The 22,679-nt window shown below is 33.2% G+C and overlaps 1 protein-coding gene across 1 annotated transcript; it reads right to left on the bottom strand.

Moving 5' to 3' along the window:
- Positions 1 to 440: 440 nt before the first annotated feature.
- Positions 441 to 18,318, bottom strand: LOC136799106 (putative leucine-rich repeat-containing protein DDB_G0290503). Its single transcript, XM_067055792.1, has 14 exons — positions 18,120 to 18,318; positions 17,374 to 17,486; positions 16,880 to 17,189; positions 16,365 to 16,451; positions 15,755 to 15,832; positions 15,514 to 15,582; positions 15,055 to 15,174; positions 14,701 to 14,759; positions 14,229 to 14,322; positions 13,641 to 13,727; positions 13,204 to 13,281; positions 12,849 to 12,929; positions 2,925 to 3,119; positions 441 to 1,296 (listed from the first exon to the last, which is right to left on the bottom strand). Exons 1-14 carry the CDS (start codon positions 18,282 to 18,284, stop codon positions 901 to 903), a joined length of 1,932 nt encoding a protein of 643 aa, XP_066911893.1. The 5' UTR covers positions 18,285 to 18,318; the 3' UTR covers positions 441 to 900.
- Between the last annotated feature and the right edge of the window lie 4,361 nt (positions 18,319 to 22,679).

Raw genomic sequence — 22,679 nt, 5'->3', positions numbered from 1 at the left:
CTGGTTAACTAACAGTGTTGATAATCTGTATACCTACTATTTTCTACCATTTGACCTCCTCTTTCTAACTGTTGCTACCTGCACATATGCTTACATCTGTATCAAAATTCATATAAATCGAAGAACACGACACCTTCAGTTTCCACAAAAACAACTGGATTCTAAACATCCAACATCTTCGACAACTACAAAAGAGAAAACGATGATTTTGAGGCAGAATAAACTATTCTTATCAACATTTCTTCTAGTCATAACTTTTTCTTGTTTCAATGTGGTGCCAGATCTCTGCTACTTTTTATTAGACCACAAAGGCTGGCAAAATTGGATTCATATTGTTTGCACTTTTCTATACTGCATAAGTTACATTTGTGATTTTTTTATCTACACTTTTTCATCAAAACCGATCAGAAGGAAGTTGATGAAATGGGTGCGATGCTTTCGACAAAGACTTAGCAACAACCTGAACTAATTTACGGTGTATTTATTTTTTTGGCGAATGAAATTAACGTATCATGCACAAATTACAGCGCCAAATATGGAAAAATATTATATACATCTTTTTGAAAATGAATAAAAAGTATAATCATTAAAATATCTATCTATAACTTAAAATATAAAATTGTAATTTCTAATATACACAGATTTTATTAACACGTGACTAAATTTATCCCTTCAACCCATCGTACACTTAGTGATAATAATAAAAGCTATGCTTCAATTTTTGAAAATATCTTTCCAACGATTTTATCTTTTCAAGCATACATGGGTCTCGAGAAAATAAAAAAACCAGAGAAAGTCTTTAAAAATGCAATTGAAATTCTGTTCTGTCAAAGGATCTCCTTTTAAAAATTTCACCAACCAAACCACACACCCACTAGCACTCTTCTAATGATTCTGGTATCAACTATTTTTTAAACTCAAATTCAATTTCCTTTTAAAGGAATCTTGCGAAGAGGGCTTCTTATTGTTTGCATTATAATGATTGTTCGATTTGGTTTTTTTATTTTGCCAGCGGTTCCAACTCGTCTCTGATTGGCTTAAACCAACAGGTGATGACGTCACAGAGTTCTTAGGTGACTGAGCTCCTGAAAGTGAACTCTTACGCCCTTGGGAAGGGGGCGTTGGTACAATTTCCCTTTGAGTGAAATTCCTGGACGCGAAAGCATTTTCTGAGGACGTTGATGGAGACGAGAAACGTTGTATGGATAAGAGTTCCGTACGTGCGTTGGATAAAGCTTCCGTAAGTTCGTAGCGTTCTTCACACTCACGGCGAACGCATTCACGTAAAGATTGGATCTAACGTGATTGAAAAAAAGTAAAATATTATAAACTATCATAGGTGAGAAAATACCGACAAGGCTAACTTATAGGGACTGCTACATTGGCCTTTTCCAGAAATAGTCTGTGCTCTGTTGAGGATATCGGATATCCAGAGGGTTAACGATTGGGTAAAGTGTCTTTTCAACTAAACAAGTGATACTTTTATGGACCTACCTAGTTATGCATTTAACAAATATAATTGATATCTACGTGAGCATGACCGTTAAACAATCATTCAGAACAGAAAAAGTGACGATCTATTAAAATTAGTCGTTTGTTTCTTATAAAAAAACGTTTAGAAACCAAAATTTCATGCTCTTGAAATAATCTTTCATATTCAAATTTCGTGAGCAAAATAAAACATCTTTCTCATTAAAAAATTGAGTAATTTGGCTACGAACATTGATGTATGCTTATTAATAGTGATTCTTATAAATAAAGATGCGTTTTTTTAGCTGAAAAATTCTTTTTTTTACAAAAATCTGCTCGAGCTATCTTTTACCTACTTTCATGTAAAAAATCAGAAAAAAACAATGATCCAATGTTTCACAAAGTCCAAAAAACCCTTTTTTTAGCCGTTTTTTGGCCCAAATTTGCCCAAAAACATTTTTTTTCGAAAATCAGGCTCCGTCACATTTAAGGGTTTAAAGTTATGCATCTTTGTGCAAAAAATCATAAAGAATGAAAGAGCTAATCTCGAGAAAAGCTAATACCTAAGTAATTGATAATGTGCTTATAAAAAAATATCGAATTTGGCCAGTTTTTCTATAAAACACGCTAAGGGCAACCAAAATTTCATGTCTAAACACACATACTCTCTAAAAGTAAGCCCTCATGAGCAAAAAAAACATCTATCTCATAAAAAAATTGAGTAATTTGACTAAGAACATTGATGTATGCTTATTAAAATAGTGATTCTTATAGATAAACATGCGTTTTTTGAGCCAACAAATTTTTTTTGCAAAAATCTGCTTGAGCCATCTTTTACCTATGATGGTATTCTACTTTCATATAAAAGATCAGAAAAAACTAATGACCCAATTTTTCACAAAGTCTAAAAAATTGGCCCAAAAAATTTTTTTTTCGAAAATCGGGCTCAGTCACATTTTGGCCACCACCATTTTGCACCTTTGTACCAAAAATCAAAAGATTCCTATGATTCAATCCTGAGAAAAGTTGGTAACAGACGAACGAACGAACGAACGGACGAACAAACACAGGTTAATTTATAGGACCTCCACCGGGGTAGGTCCAAAAATACGATATCTTTATAAGAGCAGGGTTGAGCATATTTTGAAGATATTTTGAAGATATTTTGAGCATATTTTGAAGAGTGGATATCTTTACTAATAAAGTAGGATATCGATACTTCGAAAAATCAATATCCTCAACAGTGGGGGTAAAAATTTTTTTCTGGAAAAGCCCATTAGTGATGGTCTAATTTGTTGAATTTTCCTCAAAACAATCTCAACTCTTTTCCGCTTTGGGAATTGTTTCACAGATCCTGAGGGTCTTGCCCTTACTTCGTATACTTCATAATATGTAGTTTATATATTTTTCCCACTTTTTAGAAGAGAAAACCTTATCAAGTAAGTTTGACAAACCTCATTGGTCTTTGAATTAACCAGAGCCTCTTTCTCTGCCAGCTGTACTTTCAAATCTTCTAAGATGCTCTCATAATAAGAAACTTTATTTTGATTTTGTGATGTGAGTTTTTGAGATGTCTTTGTTTCTTGTAACTCTTGTTGAAGCTCTTTGATGGTAGTCTGAAGTTTTGAAATTTCAGTAGATTTTGAGATCTGAAAGTTGATAAAAAATACATTTATAAAAACACAAGGTTGACCAAAACCTAACCTTTTCAAAACAATCTAAATTGTATAGGTTAAGAAGAAAATACTGGTTTAATTTCATTTTAAGCATACCATATTCCTCCCCTTAAGTGTACATTTTGCATGATCGAGGAAAAATTACTGATGGTATGCTATAAATTTTTTGTACCCTAACTATTCCTAGATCTTACAATTTGAAAATCGCAATGAATGAAATTGAAAAAGTTTTGCGAAGAAGACTATTTAAGGAAAGAGAGGTGGTTGATATTTTATTAACGTATTTTCAAAGTTCATAACGTAATTTTATGTAATTAAGTTTTTAATGACTTTTTAATAAGGGAGTTGGCAGGAGTTGATTAAAAATAAAACCTTACAAACAGTTTTCTTGTTTAAAGTGTTAAAGCTTTATCTTTGAAAAGAAAAATATATATTTCATTTCAATGGCCAGCTTTCGAAATTCTTATTAATAAAAACGTTATATTTTTAACTGCCCTATATAGCATGCATTAAAAAAACCATCATAAAAACCGGTATCATGAAGGGGTTATCCTGCATGTAACCGAAATTTATGAGGTTTACGGGTCGTGCACATCGAGAAAAGCTAGAGTAGTTGTCATAGATAAAAGTGGTTATAGGTTAGTAAGATGTTAGTTCGGCTGAAACCCACTATTTTAGATTTTTGAAAAATTACGTAGTAATGCAGACAATTAAAAGAAAACTATCGATTGTGTATTCTTGAAGGAAAATGTGTATAATTTTTGATACTTATTTTGTGTTTTTGAGGAAGGAGTGGTAAAAAAATAAATTCATGTGAGAAGGCAATAATATTATGAAAAAGGCCATCGCGGATTTTTGAAGGAAAATGTGTCAAACTTGTCAATTCATAAGTTCATCAATCCATAAATATGATAGATGAATTTGGGTCATGTTGCATATTTTTAGCGAGAAATATGGTAATGGAGTATGAAAAATATTTTGCTATGCAAATCATGATTATTCATAATTAAATATATCGTTTTAGTATTTGGAACCTTGAGAGCATAGGAGCTTGTGGACAACTCAAACATAATTTAGCATGTGGTCGAGAAATCTCAAAGATGATATGAGATTGAGATCTATCATTAAATAAATAATTCGTTTTAGCATGATGAGCCTACAAAATATTGAATATGTGAAATTTAAATTAGAGTTATGATAAATGTGAGTAAGACTTTTAGTGAGAAATAATGAAAAGTTTTTATTAGTTTGTGATCATTCGTAATTGAACATATCGTTTTTGAACATGGAAAATTATGAAGGAGATAACGGAATAGTGCAATGTGAACAGGAGACCATGACAGGTAGAATGCAAACTGTCCATTGTGTATTTTTAAAGGAAAATAACTAAGTCTTATTTTGTAATTTTAGAGGAGAGTGTGGTGAAAAATGAAAGCATTTCGTTTTTGAACGTGAAGAAATATGAAGGAAATAACTGATAGTGCTGTTAGAATAAGAGGCCATGATAGGTACACAATTAGTTGAATGGAAGGTGCCCCATATATAACCCAATTCATCTACATCAAAACTACTGACATTCGGAAACAACAAACAACCAACGATAGGTGATCCAACCCCAAGAAGGACGGGCCTATTCCTGTTGTGTAAGTTTTTGAATAGTGAGCCTTTAGTCTGTATAATACCTTTAGACTGTGGAGGTATGGAAGTAGAACAAATAGTCTAGTCGGATTGAAGATAATCTACTTGAGACTACCTATGGTCAGGTGTGGTCCAAGAGTAAGCGCCATCTGGGCCGCCGGGGCCACCTGTCAATCCTAACATAGGGTGCATCCTGGATCCAAAAGATGCAACCTATCTTCCATCCGTCCTTAAATCACAGGAACAGTACCATCCCACCCTTTATAGTGAGGTGGACCCTCCCATGTACATGTCAAACAAACTTATACAATCTCTACATCTTATAAGATCAGTCAATCGAGGTGAAGCCAGCAAAAGAAAATTTCCACAATAAACCTATGATCACATTTCAGTCATGGTTAGACCCTGGAAAACTGAAGGTATACAGACCTAGTGTCTGACCTGGGACAGAGTTGAGGCAGTACCATAGGTGTAGCTGTAGAAACAGTGATGTGAGAAGAAAAATAAAAGGAAAAAGAGCTTACTTTGTCAGTGAAGTTGTCTGAAGACTGAGAAGTGAGCAATGTTGATGTTGGTTTGAGGATCTTGAAAGTCAGGATGATGATGAAAGTACAGTGAAAACGATAAAAATCCAATAGGATGAGTAGCAAAGATTGTGAAAATTTTGTAATTTGAAGAGATTCAATACAATTCAATTCAATAGCTGTCTTGAGATTCTTGAAGTCAAGGAATGAAAATTTTCGATGGAGGAACTGGTAGTCTAGTGAAATTGCACTAGAAGGGCTTCAATATCCAAACGTTGGAAGGGTATCTTTTAGTTCGGAAAAGTGAAAGTGAAATCGAAAGTGAAAGTGGAATTGAGAGTGGAAGTAAAAGTGGTTTTCAGTAACAACTTGTGTAAAAAGAAGGAAAAGGAATAGGTAATGGGGGGAGGACGGAGCTTTGTGTGAGAGATCTGAATTCGAGTTAAGCGGCTTATTTGGGCAATAAAAGGACAAAATGGAGAGGAGATGTTAGGTCATAAAAAGTTATGAAAATTATGAAGAGAAAAAAAGAATGACAGAAGTGGGTTTTGAACCCAATTCATTCCGGTGCGACGCGCAATCGGTGACCATCTCACCGGCGCCTTGCCACGGTGGTTAAAAGTAGCTGTATTGTGGCCACATAGACTTAGCCTGTGACGTCACACAGCGAATTATGTTTAGGTTTACAGAGCCTTGTAGAATCATCAAAATGCCTTCAAACTTGGTAAGTAAATTCAAAATAATAAAAGAAAAATTTTTGTCTTGAAAATTTTTAGATTTCCCGATTTCCCGATTTCCCGATTTTCAAAAACGGAAAACCATCATTTTTACCCCCGTCTTTAGTAAAAAATCAGACCTAGCAGAAAATTAAAAGCCTTAATTCCCTAAGTCTTAAGATAGAAAATTTCCTTTTAACCATAACTTCCTTCATGTCAGTTTTCAGCTTTTAAGTATATCGGGAACATACAGTTTTAAACTCTGTAATCCGTTTTTTTACCATATATGGTCATACCTTTAATTCTAAATTTCTTGAGTTAATCAAAAGCTGAAATTAAAAGTGACCCCATTTTTAAGCACAACTCGTCAAGATCTATCGTTTGGAAATGTTGCTTTAAGCATTATACCAACTTCAAATTTTCGTTAAAATTTTGATGACGTATTTTTCGGTCACGTGATGACTTTTTTTCAAAAAAATTTTTGATTTTTTTTGGAAAATAGTTTGAAAAATATTTAGGGCAAAAAAAATTATTCTAAGGCTATAAGAATGATAAAGAACAGGATAATGGATTTAAGTCATTAAGTAAGTGGTAATAAAAAAGCCTATTTTGACCACCGGAAAAGTATGATTTCAAAATGTAATAATTATGAAGTAAATTTGGATTAAAACTTGTTGAATAATCCATGTGGATTACTAGGAGATGAGATAGAGGTTATAGGAAATGCGTTCTTTGGGTCCATAAGGATATAATTAGTGTAGTTGGAATGAAAGAGGGAGTTTCAGAAGGTAGTGTTCGATGGTGAAGGGAAAACGAAAGTGAAAATGGAAAATCTAGAATTAGTGGAAAGCTAGGGGGTAAAGAAGGTATGTAGAAGGGTGGATAGAATGAATAAGGGGGATGAAAGACGGGGGAAACAGAGAATATTTGGTGAATAGGAAGAAATCCATAAAAGATAAGAGTGGAGGAATCAGATGGGGTTCGAACCGAGAGCATTGCGGTGGGAGTCTATGGAAAGAACCATCAGACCAAAAGGTCGAAGTGCGCAGGGGCGAAAACTAGGAGAGTGATCTAGGAGAAGTAAAGAACTAATAATGAAAGTCGAATGTGACATAAAGAACTGTGTGTAAGTGACTATCCAAGATCATCATTAGTAGGAAAGCTAATTAAGATTGTGAGAAGGAAACCATGGCAGACAATAATTGTAGTATAAAGGAGTAACACGAGGGTTGGTACGTAGAAAATATAGTGATAATAAGAGTAGGATTATAATAAATTTATTATCGTAGATTTCAAAACTTGATGGCATATGGTATAACAATTTTATAAAGAAGAGTTTGTAATAGGTTCAAGTATTGGGGCGTGGTTTAACATCGGTGGAAGTCAAGATCGTGCCAAGGGTGGTGTTGTTGCGGTAAACAGTGGTGGGTTTGACGAGGATAGTGTTGAGGGTTGGGTCTTGTTCGATTATGTTCCATTTTCCAAGGATAGTATTTCTGATGTTATTGTCTCGATTGTTGTATAAAATTAAAGGAAGGATTTGACGTGGAGGTTGAGGTGGTTGGTTGATGTTTAGGAGATGGTTTCTAGGGATTTGAAGGGCTCTCATTATGTTACGGTTGATGATTAGAAGAGGATACCCCCGTGCAATAAGAATTTTCATGAGATGGTACAGTTCGGTTTTGAGAATAGAATCATCACTAATAATAAGATTGTATCTTAAAGCCTGTGAGTAGACAATGCCTTCTTTTACGTGGTTCGGGTGGTTGGACATGTAGTGGAGTAGTTGTGATCGGTCGGTAGGTTTGCGGTATATGGTTGTGTGGAACTTATGGTCTTTGATAAATATGGAGAGGTCAAGAAACTGCCCTATATAGCATGCTAGACAACTAAATTCAAGATAATGTAGGATAATGTAAAGGAAAATGAGAGACATTGGTATAGGAACACAAACTAACAGTATTATCTTATTTAGATTATCGTATTATCATAACACTTATACTGTTTATACATGTATCATAAAACGAGAGGTTAGAAACGTCAAAACAGGTTTCACTATTTTCCCTGAAAACTGCAAAAGAACTGGAAATAAAACCTGTCTGAAAAATGAATAATAGAAAATTTGCAAAAATCTTCAAGATCTAAGGAGCTTTAATTGGAGTCGTATTGATGGTTTTATTTACCACTAATTGAAAGTTCGACGATTGATTGAGACGAGAAGTTGTCTCGAAAAATACACCACCAGATCGCCTCGAAAAAAAAAGATTTTTGGGAAAGCCTAATAAATAATGAATCGACATGATAAATGAGGAAATGAAAGTCTTAAGATGGAAATATAAAAAAATTGTTTTTTCTATCCATTTTCGAGAAGAAGGAGCCTTCCTGGACATTTAAAACTTTGAACATCAGAACGTCACGAACAAACTATTTGAAAGTACATCAGAACGTCACGAACAAGCTGTTTGAAAGTACATTCTGAGAAAAATGCTAGGAACTGAGGGAATTATTCTCGTGGTAGCTTATACTATCCCGTTAGTTTTACACTTATTTGGTTTATTTCTGTTGACCATCACTCGATTTGGGGATGAAGAAAAGACGCAAAGGCTGTTCTATATTATGCTGAGTATCAGTGAATTATCAATCTCTATCATGGAAACTACAAGCTTCATACTGGACGTGACAACTGATAAATATTTTCTACGAATGGCAAGTCTGTGGCTGGGTTACACCTTGATGTATGAGATAATGATCGCATTAACAGTGGATAGATTCCTGAAGATTTTTCTCAACATCAAATACCCCCTGTATTGGACATACAGTTGTACAGTGAAATTGGTCATTGCATTTTGTGCCGCCAACTGTATCACATTTGTAACACTTTCACTGGCTGGGACAAGTATTGATGATTTATACGCCTATCACTGTCTACCTTTTGATATTCTGTTTCTCTTAATCGCCGTTGGAACATATACCTACATCTTGGCAATGATAAGAAAGAAAAACAAAGTCCACACTTTCGATATTTCGAACAATGTGCAAACACAATCAACTACCGGAACCCACATACAATCTACTGGCGCCCCAACACATTCAACAGGCGCCCACATACAATCCACCGGCACCGAAACACAACCGCAGAGAACTGCTGGTAAGGAGACAAATCGCAAACGAAGCCAAAGAAAAAGACCGCATCAAAGTAAACTTTTCTTATCCACGTTTCTACTCGTCATAACTTTCTCAATTTTCACGGTCATACCGGATCTGATATACTTTTATTTGGGTATAACAAATTATGAAGGATTTGAAAGTTGGATGCAAGTTGCGCTAGCTATGTCTTATTCTACAAGTTATATTTGTGACTTTCTCATCTATACTTTTTCATCGAAACCAATCAGGAGGACGTTGAGAACACGGAGTCGACGCTAACAGAAACTTTCTATTCATATAAACGTTTTCTTATTTATAAGAAAAATTTTATGTAAGAGCACCAGTCTCAGATTTAGGCCCTCAGAACAATAGCTCTATTGTTTGGAACAATATAAATTTAAGAACAATCTCAGGCTCAACCCAAATTTACGATTCTTATAAAAAAGCGTGCAATTATTGTTTTAAGAATGAAGAAATACTCATGTTATATTTACTCATAATTATCTTTTCATCAACCTACAAAAGATTTGCAGTTTTAAATTTAAGCTCCATAGGTATTCTCATAATAGATTTATCTATAACTTATTCTATTAACATTGTCTATCTATCACTCTTGCCTAAAACGAAAGTTCTAATGAGTTCTAAGTTTAGGACAGATAAGGATGTAATAATTTGTACACATTTTTTTTCTATTCTGCGAATCCCAAATCAGCAATTTTGTCTTTCCAATGAAAAAAGTATAAGACTCTCCGAAATTCAACTTCTAAATCGTTATTTAAAAGAAGGTAACTTATTCCTGGCATACCCGGGAATTATACATCTTTTATCCAAAATCTTGTAAATATCCCTGATTTTACTGAATCCCCTCTAAAAGCTCAACCCCCCTCTTATCCGAAAAAGCCAGCCATCTCCGACAAGTTTCTGAGCTATTCCACATTAAATCCTCGTTTTGCCGAAAAACCTCGAACAATTTGGTAGCTATGTGAGCTTTTCTTCGTTCGATCAATGAACATTTCAAAAGAAAACATTGATATGCTAATATGCTGAGCTTAATACTTAGTCTAACCTTCATAGTCAGGTAGAATTACGTCATAAACCGTCAAAACCGGGCAAAAATGGTGTAGAGATCAGAGGTCCAGGAATATGTCAGGAACCCCCAAAAAAAAGTCCCACCCCCAGGAAGATGGGAACACCCTCAAATCCATAATGGCAGACATGGTACTTTTTTCTACAATTAATCTTGATAACCCTTGATAACTGATTTTTAATGGTTTTCAAATGTCAAATGTCACTAGACAGGGAGATTCCTCTCGATGAGTAGATAAAGAAAATGGGGTCACTTTTGAAATTTGAACCACGTGGTCCCGAAATATAACCTCTAAAGTCCAAAAAATGACGATTTTGATGACGTCAGCATTTTTACCGAGATGGATAAATTGGAACGTCGGTGATTTAATCATGTAGCCCTGATCATGGGCTTACAGACAAATATATGGTTTAGTATGTTTGAACCAACTGTTGGCCATTATGGATTTGAGGGTGTTCCCATCTTCCGGGCTTTTTTTTTGGTGATTCCTGACCTGTTCCTGGACCTCTGTGCAAAATTTCATCTCTAAACCATTTTTGTCCGGGTAGTTATGCAATTCTACCCGACTATCATATTGGTAAAAAATTTATGATGCTTATAAAAATTTTACTTAAAACTGAACAGAAAAGGTCTATTTTTTTAAGTTTAAAAAAATCAAAAGACATAGATTCAGATTCCTTTAAAAAATGGAACTTCAGGGATCATTTCTGAAAGGGACATTAATAATTGATTCTTATTGACTTGTTCGATGAAAGTCAACGAACTGCTTTGGAAAACTATTCATTGAAAATTAAGTGGTTAATCTTAAAATATTTCTCCCTCTTCTCAGATTGAATTTAAGCCCCATCAATTAAAACCTGAGGAGACCAAAATAACCAAATGCAAAATACTTCAACGAAAATAACTTAAGATGTTGACTCACTACCGGGTTTGTGCAGTTATTGCGTATACGATACCATCGGTTGTACACATTTTAGAATTATTTCTATTAATCATAACAAAGTTTGAAGAAGAAGATAAAACACAGAGGTTGTACTTTATCATGTTAAGTTTTGGTGAATTGTCGATATCTTCTTTGGGAACTCTAAGATGGGCATTATATCCGAATGAAAATCCTTTGAAGATGATTCGGACATTCTTCGGCTACACTGTCATGTATGAAATTATGATCGCATTAACACTGGACCGATTCCTGAAGGTTTTTCTGAATATCAAATATCCCTTATTATTGGAGCTACAGTAGTACTGTTAAGCTGGTTATTGGTTTATTTGTTTTGAATGGATCGATGTGTTTCGTCATCTGGATGGCTGACCCAACAGAGAAAACTTTGGATACCTATTTCTATTTGCCTTTTGATGTTCTATTTATCTTAGTTGCCATTGGGACTTATGCTTATATTATATTCGTGAAAATAATGAATAACAGGAAGATAGCAACTTCTGAACACCCTGCAGACAATCAGTCCGCAAACAGCCACTCCTCAAAACAAACAAACAGCCAATCACAATCTTCAAAACAAACAAACAGCCAATCACAATCCTCGAAACAAACAAACAGCCAATCACAATCCATGAAACAAACATATAGCCGATCACAATCCTTGAAACAAACAAACAGCCAATCACAATCATCGAAACATATAAACAACCACTCACAATCCTCGAAACAAACAAACAGCCGATCACAATCCTCAAAACAGTTCTTATCTACGTTCCTTCTCGTTATAACGTTTCTCATTTTCACCGTTATACCTGATTTCGTTTACTTTTATTATGGGCTGAGCGACTACAAAGATATTAAGGGATGGCAAAAAGCCTTGATGACAATGCTTTATTCAACAAGTTACATCTCTGACTTTCTTATCTACACTTTTTCATCCAAACCGATCAGGAAAAAGCTAAAGAAATTGTTTCAACGCCGAAAAGTCGACGCACTGTGATAGTCAAAGATGAAGAAAAAACAAAACTAAAACAAAAAACTAAAAGAAGTCTACTAACTTACCTTTAAAACCACTGCTGCATGACGGGTCTGAAGATTGTTAGACACACTTATCCCTCAAACCTTAATGAAGAGGCTGGATTAGAGTTTAACAAAAACGAATTGACGTCAAAATGTCTGAAGTAGTTGGAATGATTTTCTTCTTCTTTTTTTTATTCATCAAACAAATACACGTGTACACTATACAAACATATATTACAAAACATTACTTAAACATAAATATAGTCCCTCCCCCGCTAGGAACTAACGTTATATCGCCAGAGGTAATAGAGTATGTGAAAAAAAGAGCAAAAAGAATAAGAAAAAAAAAGATCTTGGAGAAGGAAGCTACAATCGTTAGGTAAAAGCCTAAAATAAAGCACCGCTAAACCTTCGTTAAGAAATAGATTGATTTTCTTACATATAAAGACAGCGTTGACTTTATTTCTTCCTGCAAATCTATAACCGAGTCTCCTTACAATTTAAAGGGTTGAAAGATGTTTTCTCAAACAATGGTAGAGAAGTGTTCACAGCCGTTTTGTCGTCATTCAGATAAAAAGCCATTGAATGGGTGAATTCTATTGGCAAGTAAACATTACCAAAAGTCTATACCTTTAAATTGTCAATGTCTTGGTGAATCCTTCTCATTTCTTTTTCAAATTGTTCTTGCAGTTTGGTAATTTGTGCGTTTAACTTAAAAATAATTGAAAATTGATTGGTAGAAACCCTAATAGAATACTAATGAACTAATACATACATAATTTCAAACTGGGTAGATATTGATTAAAGGGTTACTCTATTTCATTAACAAGCCGTTTTGGATTGAATAACTGGAAAAGAGATTTTACCAACTTTTTTCTTAATAAACTAACAAAAACATATTTTTGAAGCTCCCATTTTAAACTTTCACGACATTTTTGTAAGTTTTCACCTCATAGTAACTCAATGAGAAATATTTACAGCTCACCTTGTTTTCTTTATCTCTGTGAATTAGTTTTTCATTTTTTAACTGATCATTCAATCTTTTTTCCAATTCGTTCATTTTCTAAGAGAAGAAATTAACTGTGTTAATTAAATTGATTGTCTTTTATTGGCACCATGTTTTCTACCCCTTCATTATCCTCAATGACAAAAAGGGTGTATATGTTTAAATCCATGGTAATTTAATTTTAGCTTTAGATCTAATTTACATCTAACGTTTGGGAAGAAGCAAAACGCCTTTTTCATGTAAAACACAAATGATCAAGATCTTAACAAACCCCAAAACTTCGTATCATAAAGAAGTATAACAGGTAAATAGTTGATACAACAACATAGTTGATATTGATTAGCCTCGAGCTAAGTACAATTTGTACTACTTTACACTTAACTTTAAAGAAAAGAAACATAAATATAACGTGATACTTGTTCATGTTCTAGTATTAACTGCTGTATTGATTGTTGATGTTCTTCTTTGAGACAGTTTTCTTTTTCCTGCAATGCATTCTGCATCTAGAAAGTTAACCAATGCATTTACAACACTGAACACCTCGAATTCAGCTCCTATGTTACAGTTAATTTCAAATCCATATTTGACAATACAAGCGATTCAAAGGACATGAAATATTTTCTTTGTTGCTGGCAGATTGCTGGAAAAAGTCTCCCCTTAGGCCAAATCCTTTTCTAAGAATACAATTTACACAAATGTTGCTGGCAAACTGTCAACCGGCTTATTGCCCGTTGCAATTGATACATTGTCGGACTCAACAGGAGTGTAGCCAGCAGGATGCCGTTGATTTGTCGGTATCAAACCAGAAGAATATTTATGTACCTAAAATCGCTTGGAGATTCACATATAGACACTTCAAACGACTAACGTAACCATAAGATTTATATTTGGTTGAAAATTATCTCGATTTGAAAAACAAGAGCCTAAGGTAGCCTCGTTTAATCTGAATTAGCATGAAGAAAAGGTTAAAAAAACAAAGTAAGAACACTTTTAAAACAAGTTACTCTTTTTGGCCATCGATCGATCTCTTTCAATTTTTCATTGAAACTTTCTCTTAGTTGTTGTATGCGGTGCTGGTGAGCCTCTATCATTTGTGTTCTGTAAAACGGTGAATCAAAATTGTATCAAATTTTCAATTAAAAAAGAGTTTAGCACTTGACACCCCTTGAAGAATTATTTACCCCTTAATAAGCGATGTAGTGCTCTCTACCTCTAAAGAGTGCTGCACCTTTAGATTTTTTTAAATTTGAAGACTGTTGCATAGTTTTGTGATACTCTCGAGTACCTAATAAGAGCCCTCTCACTAATTAATTTTTAGAAAATTTCCACCCAGGACATTCTTATTCCTACCCCCTCCCCCGCTTAATAATTTTTTGGAAAATGTTTTTAAAAGTTCTGCTGTATTAGCCACCTTTTTTAAAAATTTTAAACCCAGGCGATTTTCAAAAAACCTTCAAAAATTTTATTAACATATACCTTTCTTGCTCCAGTGAGTTGATCTTCTCCTGTTGTCTTCTTGAAAGTGACCTCAATGACTAAAGAAAATAAAAAAAATAGAGTAGAATAGCAAACGTCATAATTATCACTTTCAACATTTGACCGAAATTCAATCCCACAATCCTTTTCATCTTGATTTGTAATGCGTGCAAGTTATTGTGTTGTCAAAAAGTGTAATTGACTTGCAAAAATTAATGCAAAGGATGATGGGATTAAACTCGGACAAACAGTAATTTTGATGTCTGTAGTATGCTATTGACACTAACTTTTATGGTAAGTTATCTGTAAAGTCATCTGAAACCATTCCCAGAACCAAAGAAAAATTCACCCTACATTTTCATCTTTTTGGCTTGATTTTTCAATGTTTTGTAAGTTTTCTCTCAGCGTAACAACTTGAACATTCAAAGATGATATCATTTCAGTGGCTTTCGCTTTCTCACTTTCTTTGTCTCTCTAAAAAAACAAGTACATAAAATAACATAAATTTTGTTGGGGAATATCTCACACATAACATCTTTATCAATAATTTGAATGATATCGATTGCTTTGATATTCAATTAATTAACACTCAACTAAATTAACATTATAAGTAAATCAAAATTGTTGTATAATGTATGGAATAGAAACTATCCAGAAAAATCAATGTGAAATAACCCTAGACACAGTAGCAACAAAACTTTGATAGAAACTTGAAACAGTCATAAGAATCATAAGAAATACATTTTCCTATAATCCATAAAGGTTTTTAAATTAATTAGCAACACAGTTCTCGAGAATCTTTTACTGGAATACCTCAATCGACAGCATCTTTCTTTCCAAATCATTACGTTCATCCTTCATAGTTGCTATTTGAGTTTCTTGCTGTAACAAGGATATCAATTTTAGGAAAACAGACATTATTAACAAATTCGTGGCAAAAATGATTGCTATCATTCATGTATGCATTTAATTAAAATGCAAAAACACCAAAAAATATATTTCGTTGAAATTGTAACACATTTTACATTTTGTAAATTGAAGGCGAAAAACTTACCCCATCTATCAGATTATTTAGATTCTTCTTTTCCTCATTCAATAGATTTTTATGACATTGTTCCTTTTCACCAAGTTTCTAAATAAAAAGAAAATTGACAATGATAACTGTTCTGGCCAAAACTTCTCCATTTATAAAAATATTTCTTTAAAATTCTGAAGAATTTACTGTAATCTAATTAAATTCAAAAGGAAGAATTTATCGAAATTCTCAACATCTTTCTGCAAAATATGCAGTTTGAAATTATTGAATTATCACACAACTGCTAAAATAAAAACTCTGCCAATTTAGGTGTTTTCCCAGCATTCACCAAAAGTTCTGTGCCAAAAAAAGTGATGTCCAAGATATCTAGTATGTGCATTCTGTTCCAAGAAAAGCAAAGCATCAAAATTTGATTTGAAAATTGCAAGTTCCAATTTTCCATCGAACTCCATGTTCTTAATTGACAAACCATCTTGGCCAACCTTGGCTAACAGTCACGCCTAACTCCTAAAATACTTTCTGCCGAGTCCTCTAATCATAGAGTTTCCCAAATAAATATAAAATAAATAAATAAATATAAAAGACTTGAATGAATAAAATTAAAAATATGACGATCTTCACACCATACCTGGGTGAGTTGTTCTTTTGCTTCCTTCTTCAAATTCTCAATGGAAGCTTTGTGTTTTAAGTACTGTACCTCAAATTTCCCTTCCATCTAAAATGTATCATGAAAATAAAGAAAAGACAAGACTCAAGAGACTAACAGGAATAAATTATAGATACAATCAAATTTTCAAAAAGAGCAAAAAAATTAAATTGTGGTCACTTGCTGATTTAAGACAATAGAGCATCATCTTCTGCCGCCAAGAATCGTGGTCGCGCATGGCAGTCTTCAGGTCACTATAATGAAGCCCAGTGTCCCTGCTGACTGCGTCAGTGAAAGTTAATTTTTCAATCTTTCTCAATCTTTACAAAAGAGCAAGTACGTCGGAAACATGTGAAGGAGTGCAATGCTTGTTAAAAGACAACGAAATTACAATTACAAATCTCTTCTTCTTATAAGTTTGACATGGTCTAAAACCGCCTATGATGGTATAATAATAAATGAAAATTAAAATTCAATATAATTAACATTAAACTTACTGAAGATAATTCCTTCTTTAAATGTGTTATTAAACTGTTGTTGATTCCCAATTGACTGACAAATTGATTTTTACATGATTCAATTGTCCTATTTGATTGGTCTTTAAAACTTTTCACATCAATTTTCATTTGGTTTAACTGCGATGATAGGGGTTTTATAATACTATCATAACTTGATTCTAGCTTTCTTTTAAAATTTGAAAGCTTGTTGTTGTGATCATCACACTCATCTCGTAATGTTGTCACTTGATTCTCCAAATTTGAAATAACCAAATTCTGCTTCAACATCTTTTCTTCGGAATATTGAAGCCTGAAATGGATAAAGAAAATTTAGTTATTTATCTGATTCAAATAATCAATTTTCATTCACAGACAATAATTGCAACAGATATCAGAATACGCTATTAATGAGCGAAGGCAGAACAAAGTAACAAGAATGAGCTTCTTATAGAAAGAAAGGAAAATTTAATCATTCATAATAATAATAATATTACTCCATTGATTTTGCATCCAATTGATCGTTCAAATTAAGTTTCTCTTCTGCAAGTGTTCTCAAATCCTTTTTCAAATTATTTTCTCTTTGGTCAAAATGTTTCAATCTCTCAACCTAAAAAATATGATATCATAAAAATAATAATAATAATACCTCTATTATCTAGATCTTATCAAGAAAAAAATGTAATGCATCAAGGAAAATAAATTGTTATTTAAATGAAAAAGATTAATAACTCATGAGACATGAGCAAGTTTCAATACTGTGCAATACTGAGACCAAAACGGTCATCAATCTCAACCAACCAACTTTTATTAAAAAGGGAATTTAGTCAAACAGATAAATCTGGATAAATTAAGATCAAGTATGAAATGGATAAATTTTAAGATCAAGTATGAAAAATAAGTGTGAATTATAATAAAGTGAATTTAAAAATCAAAACAAAAGATATTACAATAATAATTTTTTGTTAACCTAAAAGCTCTATCAAAAACACCAAGCTTGAATTTTTGAGTCACCTGGTAGAGAGAGTTTATATAGAAAAAAATATTTACGTAAAGGGTGGAATGCAATTACTGAGATTTTTCATTTAAGGAGGCCGTGTATTCAACAGAGTGTTAAGCAGAAAGGGTGTTTATTGAAATTTATGGCAAACCTGGAATCATTGAAATAAATTTGTCCAAAATATCTTTTTGATGGAATGATCACCCTGATCCCTGCTAATAATTAACTCTATTTTCAATATACCTCTTTTTGACTTTCCTCTAGCAGCTTTTGCAGTTTTTTCATCTCATTGTGAATAAGGTAGCTGACACCACAATACTTGCATATTGTATCTTCATGGCTCATCTGTTGAATCTCTTTAGGTAAAGGATGTTGGGGTGCAATAAATCCACTTTCATTTGAATTCATGTTTAATTTTCAGCATTTAATTCATTCTATTACTATCAATATTAGGATTACAGATAACTTTTCAGGGAGAAAAAGCCCTATTCCATCTTTCAGTAGATATATAGTTACTTTAACAAAAAGACCGTTTGAAGGACACAATGTCATGTTGGACAATTGAAACTTTAGTATTACAACAATAATACACAAATGCATAACTAGTAACATGTATGTACTAAATATTTCTTATTGTTGCTTTGATGCTGGAGTCAGTTGAGTTTTTTAATTATATTCAACATGACATTGAATTCTACAAACAGAAAAAAATTCTTAATTGACCATGTTATCAAATGGCATTTGAAGGTGGGAAATTCAAACTCATAGCTCAAACCATGCCAATAATTTTGCTATAGACAGTCAGGGATATCCTTGCAATATCATGGGGTTATTTGCATATGCAATTGGCTGCAAATGCAATGGGTAAAAAACAAAAGTAAAAATCATCATGTGCAACTTCATTGGGTAAATAGATAAACTTGTTTTCTTAGATTTGAAGATTATTTCACGGAATAAAAGAAGTTGCCATTTCGATTCCCTTTTGCCACTTTTGATTTAAAGGTCAAATTAGTATGTTTAGCCCCAGACATCCTAATGCATTTACACTGGGTATAAAAAACTTGTTGTAAATGCATACCTTAAGGGAAGAAAATTTCGCGAGAAGAAATTAATTTAATTTCGCGAATTAGAGTTTCAAAATGGCAAATTTCGCGGAATTTAATTTCGCGAATGAGCCAATTTCAAAAGTTTCACGGAATTTAATTTCGCGATTGAGAAATTTCAAAAGAATTTTTTTTACAGAGAAAATGATTTTTCATAATTTTCATCGACATTCAAGACGATTTCAGTCACATTACCAAACTTTAACAACAAAATAATAACATCAAAGATGAATGTTTCTATGATAAGTCATGATTAAACTTCATCGCCTTCTTCTTCCTCCAAAAAATCGAATTTCGCGGAATTTAATTTCGCGATTTAGCCATTTTGATGTGTTTCGCGGAATTTAATTTCGCGAATTTGGGCGTAATTCGCGAAATTAAATTCCGCGAAAATTTCTTCCGCGAAAATTTCTTCTCGCGAAAATTTCTTCCCTTAAGGTAGATGTGCCAGACTGATAGACCTTTTGCAATGTTGTTCTTTCAAATGAGAATAGGTTGGTTCTAAAAAATTGTTAAGACCTTGAAAAATTCCCTTTAAAGAGAGAAACTTTTTTGTGCACCCGGTAGTTGTAGTATGCTATGAAATAAACGTTTATTTTGAAATTTGTTGTTATGATGGTGATTTTATTTGATCATGTTTCATGAAATGTTTTAAGTGTTTGACCTTTCATTCCTTTTCCTAAGCCAGATTGCAGTGCAGTGTTTGATTTTCTTCTCCACACTATATATTAAACTATAATGTTGATACAAGAACATGCCAAAACAGAAATTTGCTCTCATCTTTCGTTGCACAATGTCTCGTCGTTCTGCCTGCCATTTTGGTTTAATTACGTGATAACTCTCCCATCCATACGGTATCCGAAACATTACGCAACCAACAGTATGCTCTTCTCCACATCGCTTTCTACACGGGCAATTATCGGCATAGCAGACAATGCACACAGAGTGTACTAAGCTACGATAATCATGAGATACACTCTGGTACAGAGTAGTAGATCAAGAGCGGAGAGTAGTTTGTTCCGGTAGACCCGTTCTTTACACTGCAGTCTTTACACAATGGTCCTATTCCTGCGTCTTAGTAATTTAATAACATAACCTTTAATATTATCAAGACAATAATGTTTTGTTATCAAAGGCTAAAACGATAACATCTAGTAGTTCCCAAGAGTAATAAAAATGACAAACTTTTCTAACTTTTTTCTTTGTTGGAAGCAAAGTTGTTTTAACAAAACAATCAGAGCAAAAAAATTGTTGTTTTTGATTGACAAGCAAGATACTGCACATGAGATAAAACAAGTCAGGTGTCTGTAAAAGTTAGCTACTCCAGAAGAGTTTTCAAATTTAAATTCCTTTTACAAAAATTATCTCGTAATGTAGAGCTTTGAAAAAGAAAGAAATGAGGGGAAATTTCCGGTCTCTAGCTACACTAGGATATTTAAATATCTTTACAAACACCTAAGATAAGGATTTTTTCCAGTCCTGCTTCTTTAATTTTTTGGAGGGAGGGTTCTTTGATACCGTCAACTGCTCTAACTTGGGACTATCTGACAAAACATAATTTATATTATTGCAATTTCAGTCAGTCCACAGTCGGGTTCAACATATACGCGTGTTTTTATTCACGTGACCGAAGTGCCTACTAAAACAATCCGGGGGTAAGTGGCGAAGCAATGCAGCAGAATATTTGTAAAGTAAAGAAATATCTTTTGGCATTAACAATCAAATATAATATATTACATTATATTTCCTTAATTCAAAAATCAAAAATTCATTTTGCATTCGTGAAAAAAAAATTAAACAAGCGATACTTTTATGGACCTACCTGGTTATCAAACTAATCAGTGAACATTGAAACAATGAAACACATAAGACATAGCTGGTCAAAATACAAAAAAATAAAGAAAATGAAAGCATATCTATTGAGAGAAACTATCAACACTATTGAAAAAGATTTTTGAAAAAGAAATAAAAAAGCTATTATAAGCGCTTTTCTTTATAAAAACCACTAATCAGAAAAATGCACAGCTTAAAAAATAAGGTTTCCAGAAAACTCAAACTGTCGCACTCTACCGTGACATTTTCTTCTGTTAGAAAAAATAATAATAAAAAAACAATTTGGCTAATAACATTGATCTACATAAATAGTAATTCTTATAGATAAAGATTCGTTTTTCAGCCAAAAAAATAATAAGTGTTTACAGAAAACTCAAATCATTACCCTCCACCGTGACATTTTCATCGTAAAAAAACTAATAAAAATAATAATAATAATATGGCTAAGAACATTGATGCATTCTTATTAAAAGTGGTTCTTATAGATAAAAATGCGATTTTTGAGCCAAAATTTTTTTTTGCAAAAATCTGCTTTAGCCATCCTTTATGATTGTACCCTACTTTCATGCTAAAAATCAGAAAAAATTAATTATCCAATTTTTCACAAAGTCCAAAAGTCCTGTTTTTGAGCCGTTTTTTGGCCCAAATTTGCCCCCAAATTTTTTTTCTTCGAAAATCGGGCTCCGTCACATTCGAGGGTTTATAGTCATGCACCTTTGTGCCAAAAATCAGAAAAAACTATTGAGCCAATCTCGAGAAAAGCTGGTAACTAACACACTAACTAACTAACGAACATGGGTTAATTTATAGGACCTCCACCCCACCGGGGTAGGTCCAAAAATAATGAATTTAAAATATTACATACTAAGACACCCCCGTCTTTTACTTTCATTTAATTTCCGGTCTTGAAACGTGCAAATCTCCAGCGCATTTCCAGTGAGTAAATGATTCTGACAATTAACAAAATTGATGATGATTTTTTTTTGGTCAAGCAAATGTCTCGTATTGGGGATTCTAGTCTTGACCCCTAAGCCTACGCAAGATTGAAGCGTTTGGGTAAACGAGACAAAACTCGAAAAAAGCTGGTGTTTTGAAGCGCTTCCGTGCGATTGAATAAATAATATATTATATTTGATTGTCAATGCCAAAAGATATTTCTTTACTTTACGAATAATCTGATGTGTTGCTTTGCCACTTAACCCCGGATTGTTTTAGTAGGCACTTCGGTCACGTAAATAAAAACACGTGTATATGTTGAAGCCGACTGTGGACTGAACAAAATTGCAATAACATAAATTATTGTGGAAGTGAACGCTTTAGACAAATGTTTGGGAAATCAAAAAGACAACTTTTGTGAGAATGTTGAGTTTCATTTATATGGCTGTTTGTGACGCACTGCTGATGTGATTTGGAATCTACGTCAAAAAACGTGTCGAATGGTATATATTAGATTTTTACATATTGTTTTTAAATGAATTTTTTTATAACATTTTAATTAGCTTGTTTCTGTAAATTTTGATTTTAGAATCCTCATTCTGTATTAGATTTTTACTCTGATGATGACAGTTCTTGTGAGTGAGGTCGAATATATAGTTTTTAATAAAAACAAAAATGCTTCTGGTTATTCTATTTGTCATTAAGCTGTTAGCCCAACGAAACACATTTCAATCTGTTTCAATATATCATTACAATGTGCTGAAATCAAATTTTCACTTTTGGTGGTGACATCGTCAGCTGATAAATTACTACCGGACGTGTCCGATGAAATAAATTTTTGGACGCCGAGTAAAATTTTATTTTAGGATCAGTAGATCGTCCCAGCTGTTGAAAAAACTACTTAAAGCACCATAGCTCTCACCCAACAAAA

This window comes from Clytia hemisphaerica, unplaced genomic scaffold, assembly GCF_902728285.1.
Source record: "Clytia hemisphaerica strain Z4C2 unplaced genomic scaffold, Clytia hemisphaerica genome assembly, whole genome shotgun sequence".
NCBI classification, from domain to species: domain Eukaryota; kingdom Metazoa; phylum Cnidaria; class Hydrozoa; order Leptothecata; family Clytiidae; genus Clytia; species Clytia hemisphaerica.
This window is presented reverse-complemented; position numbering and strand designations above follow the sequence as displayed.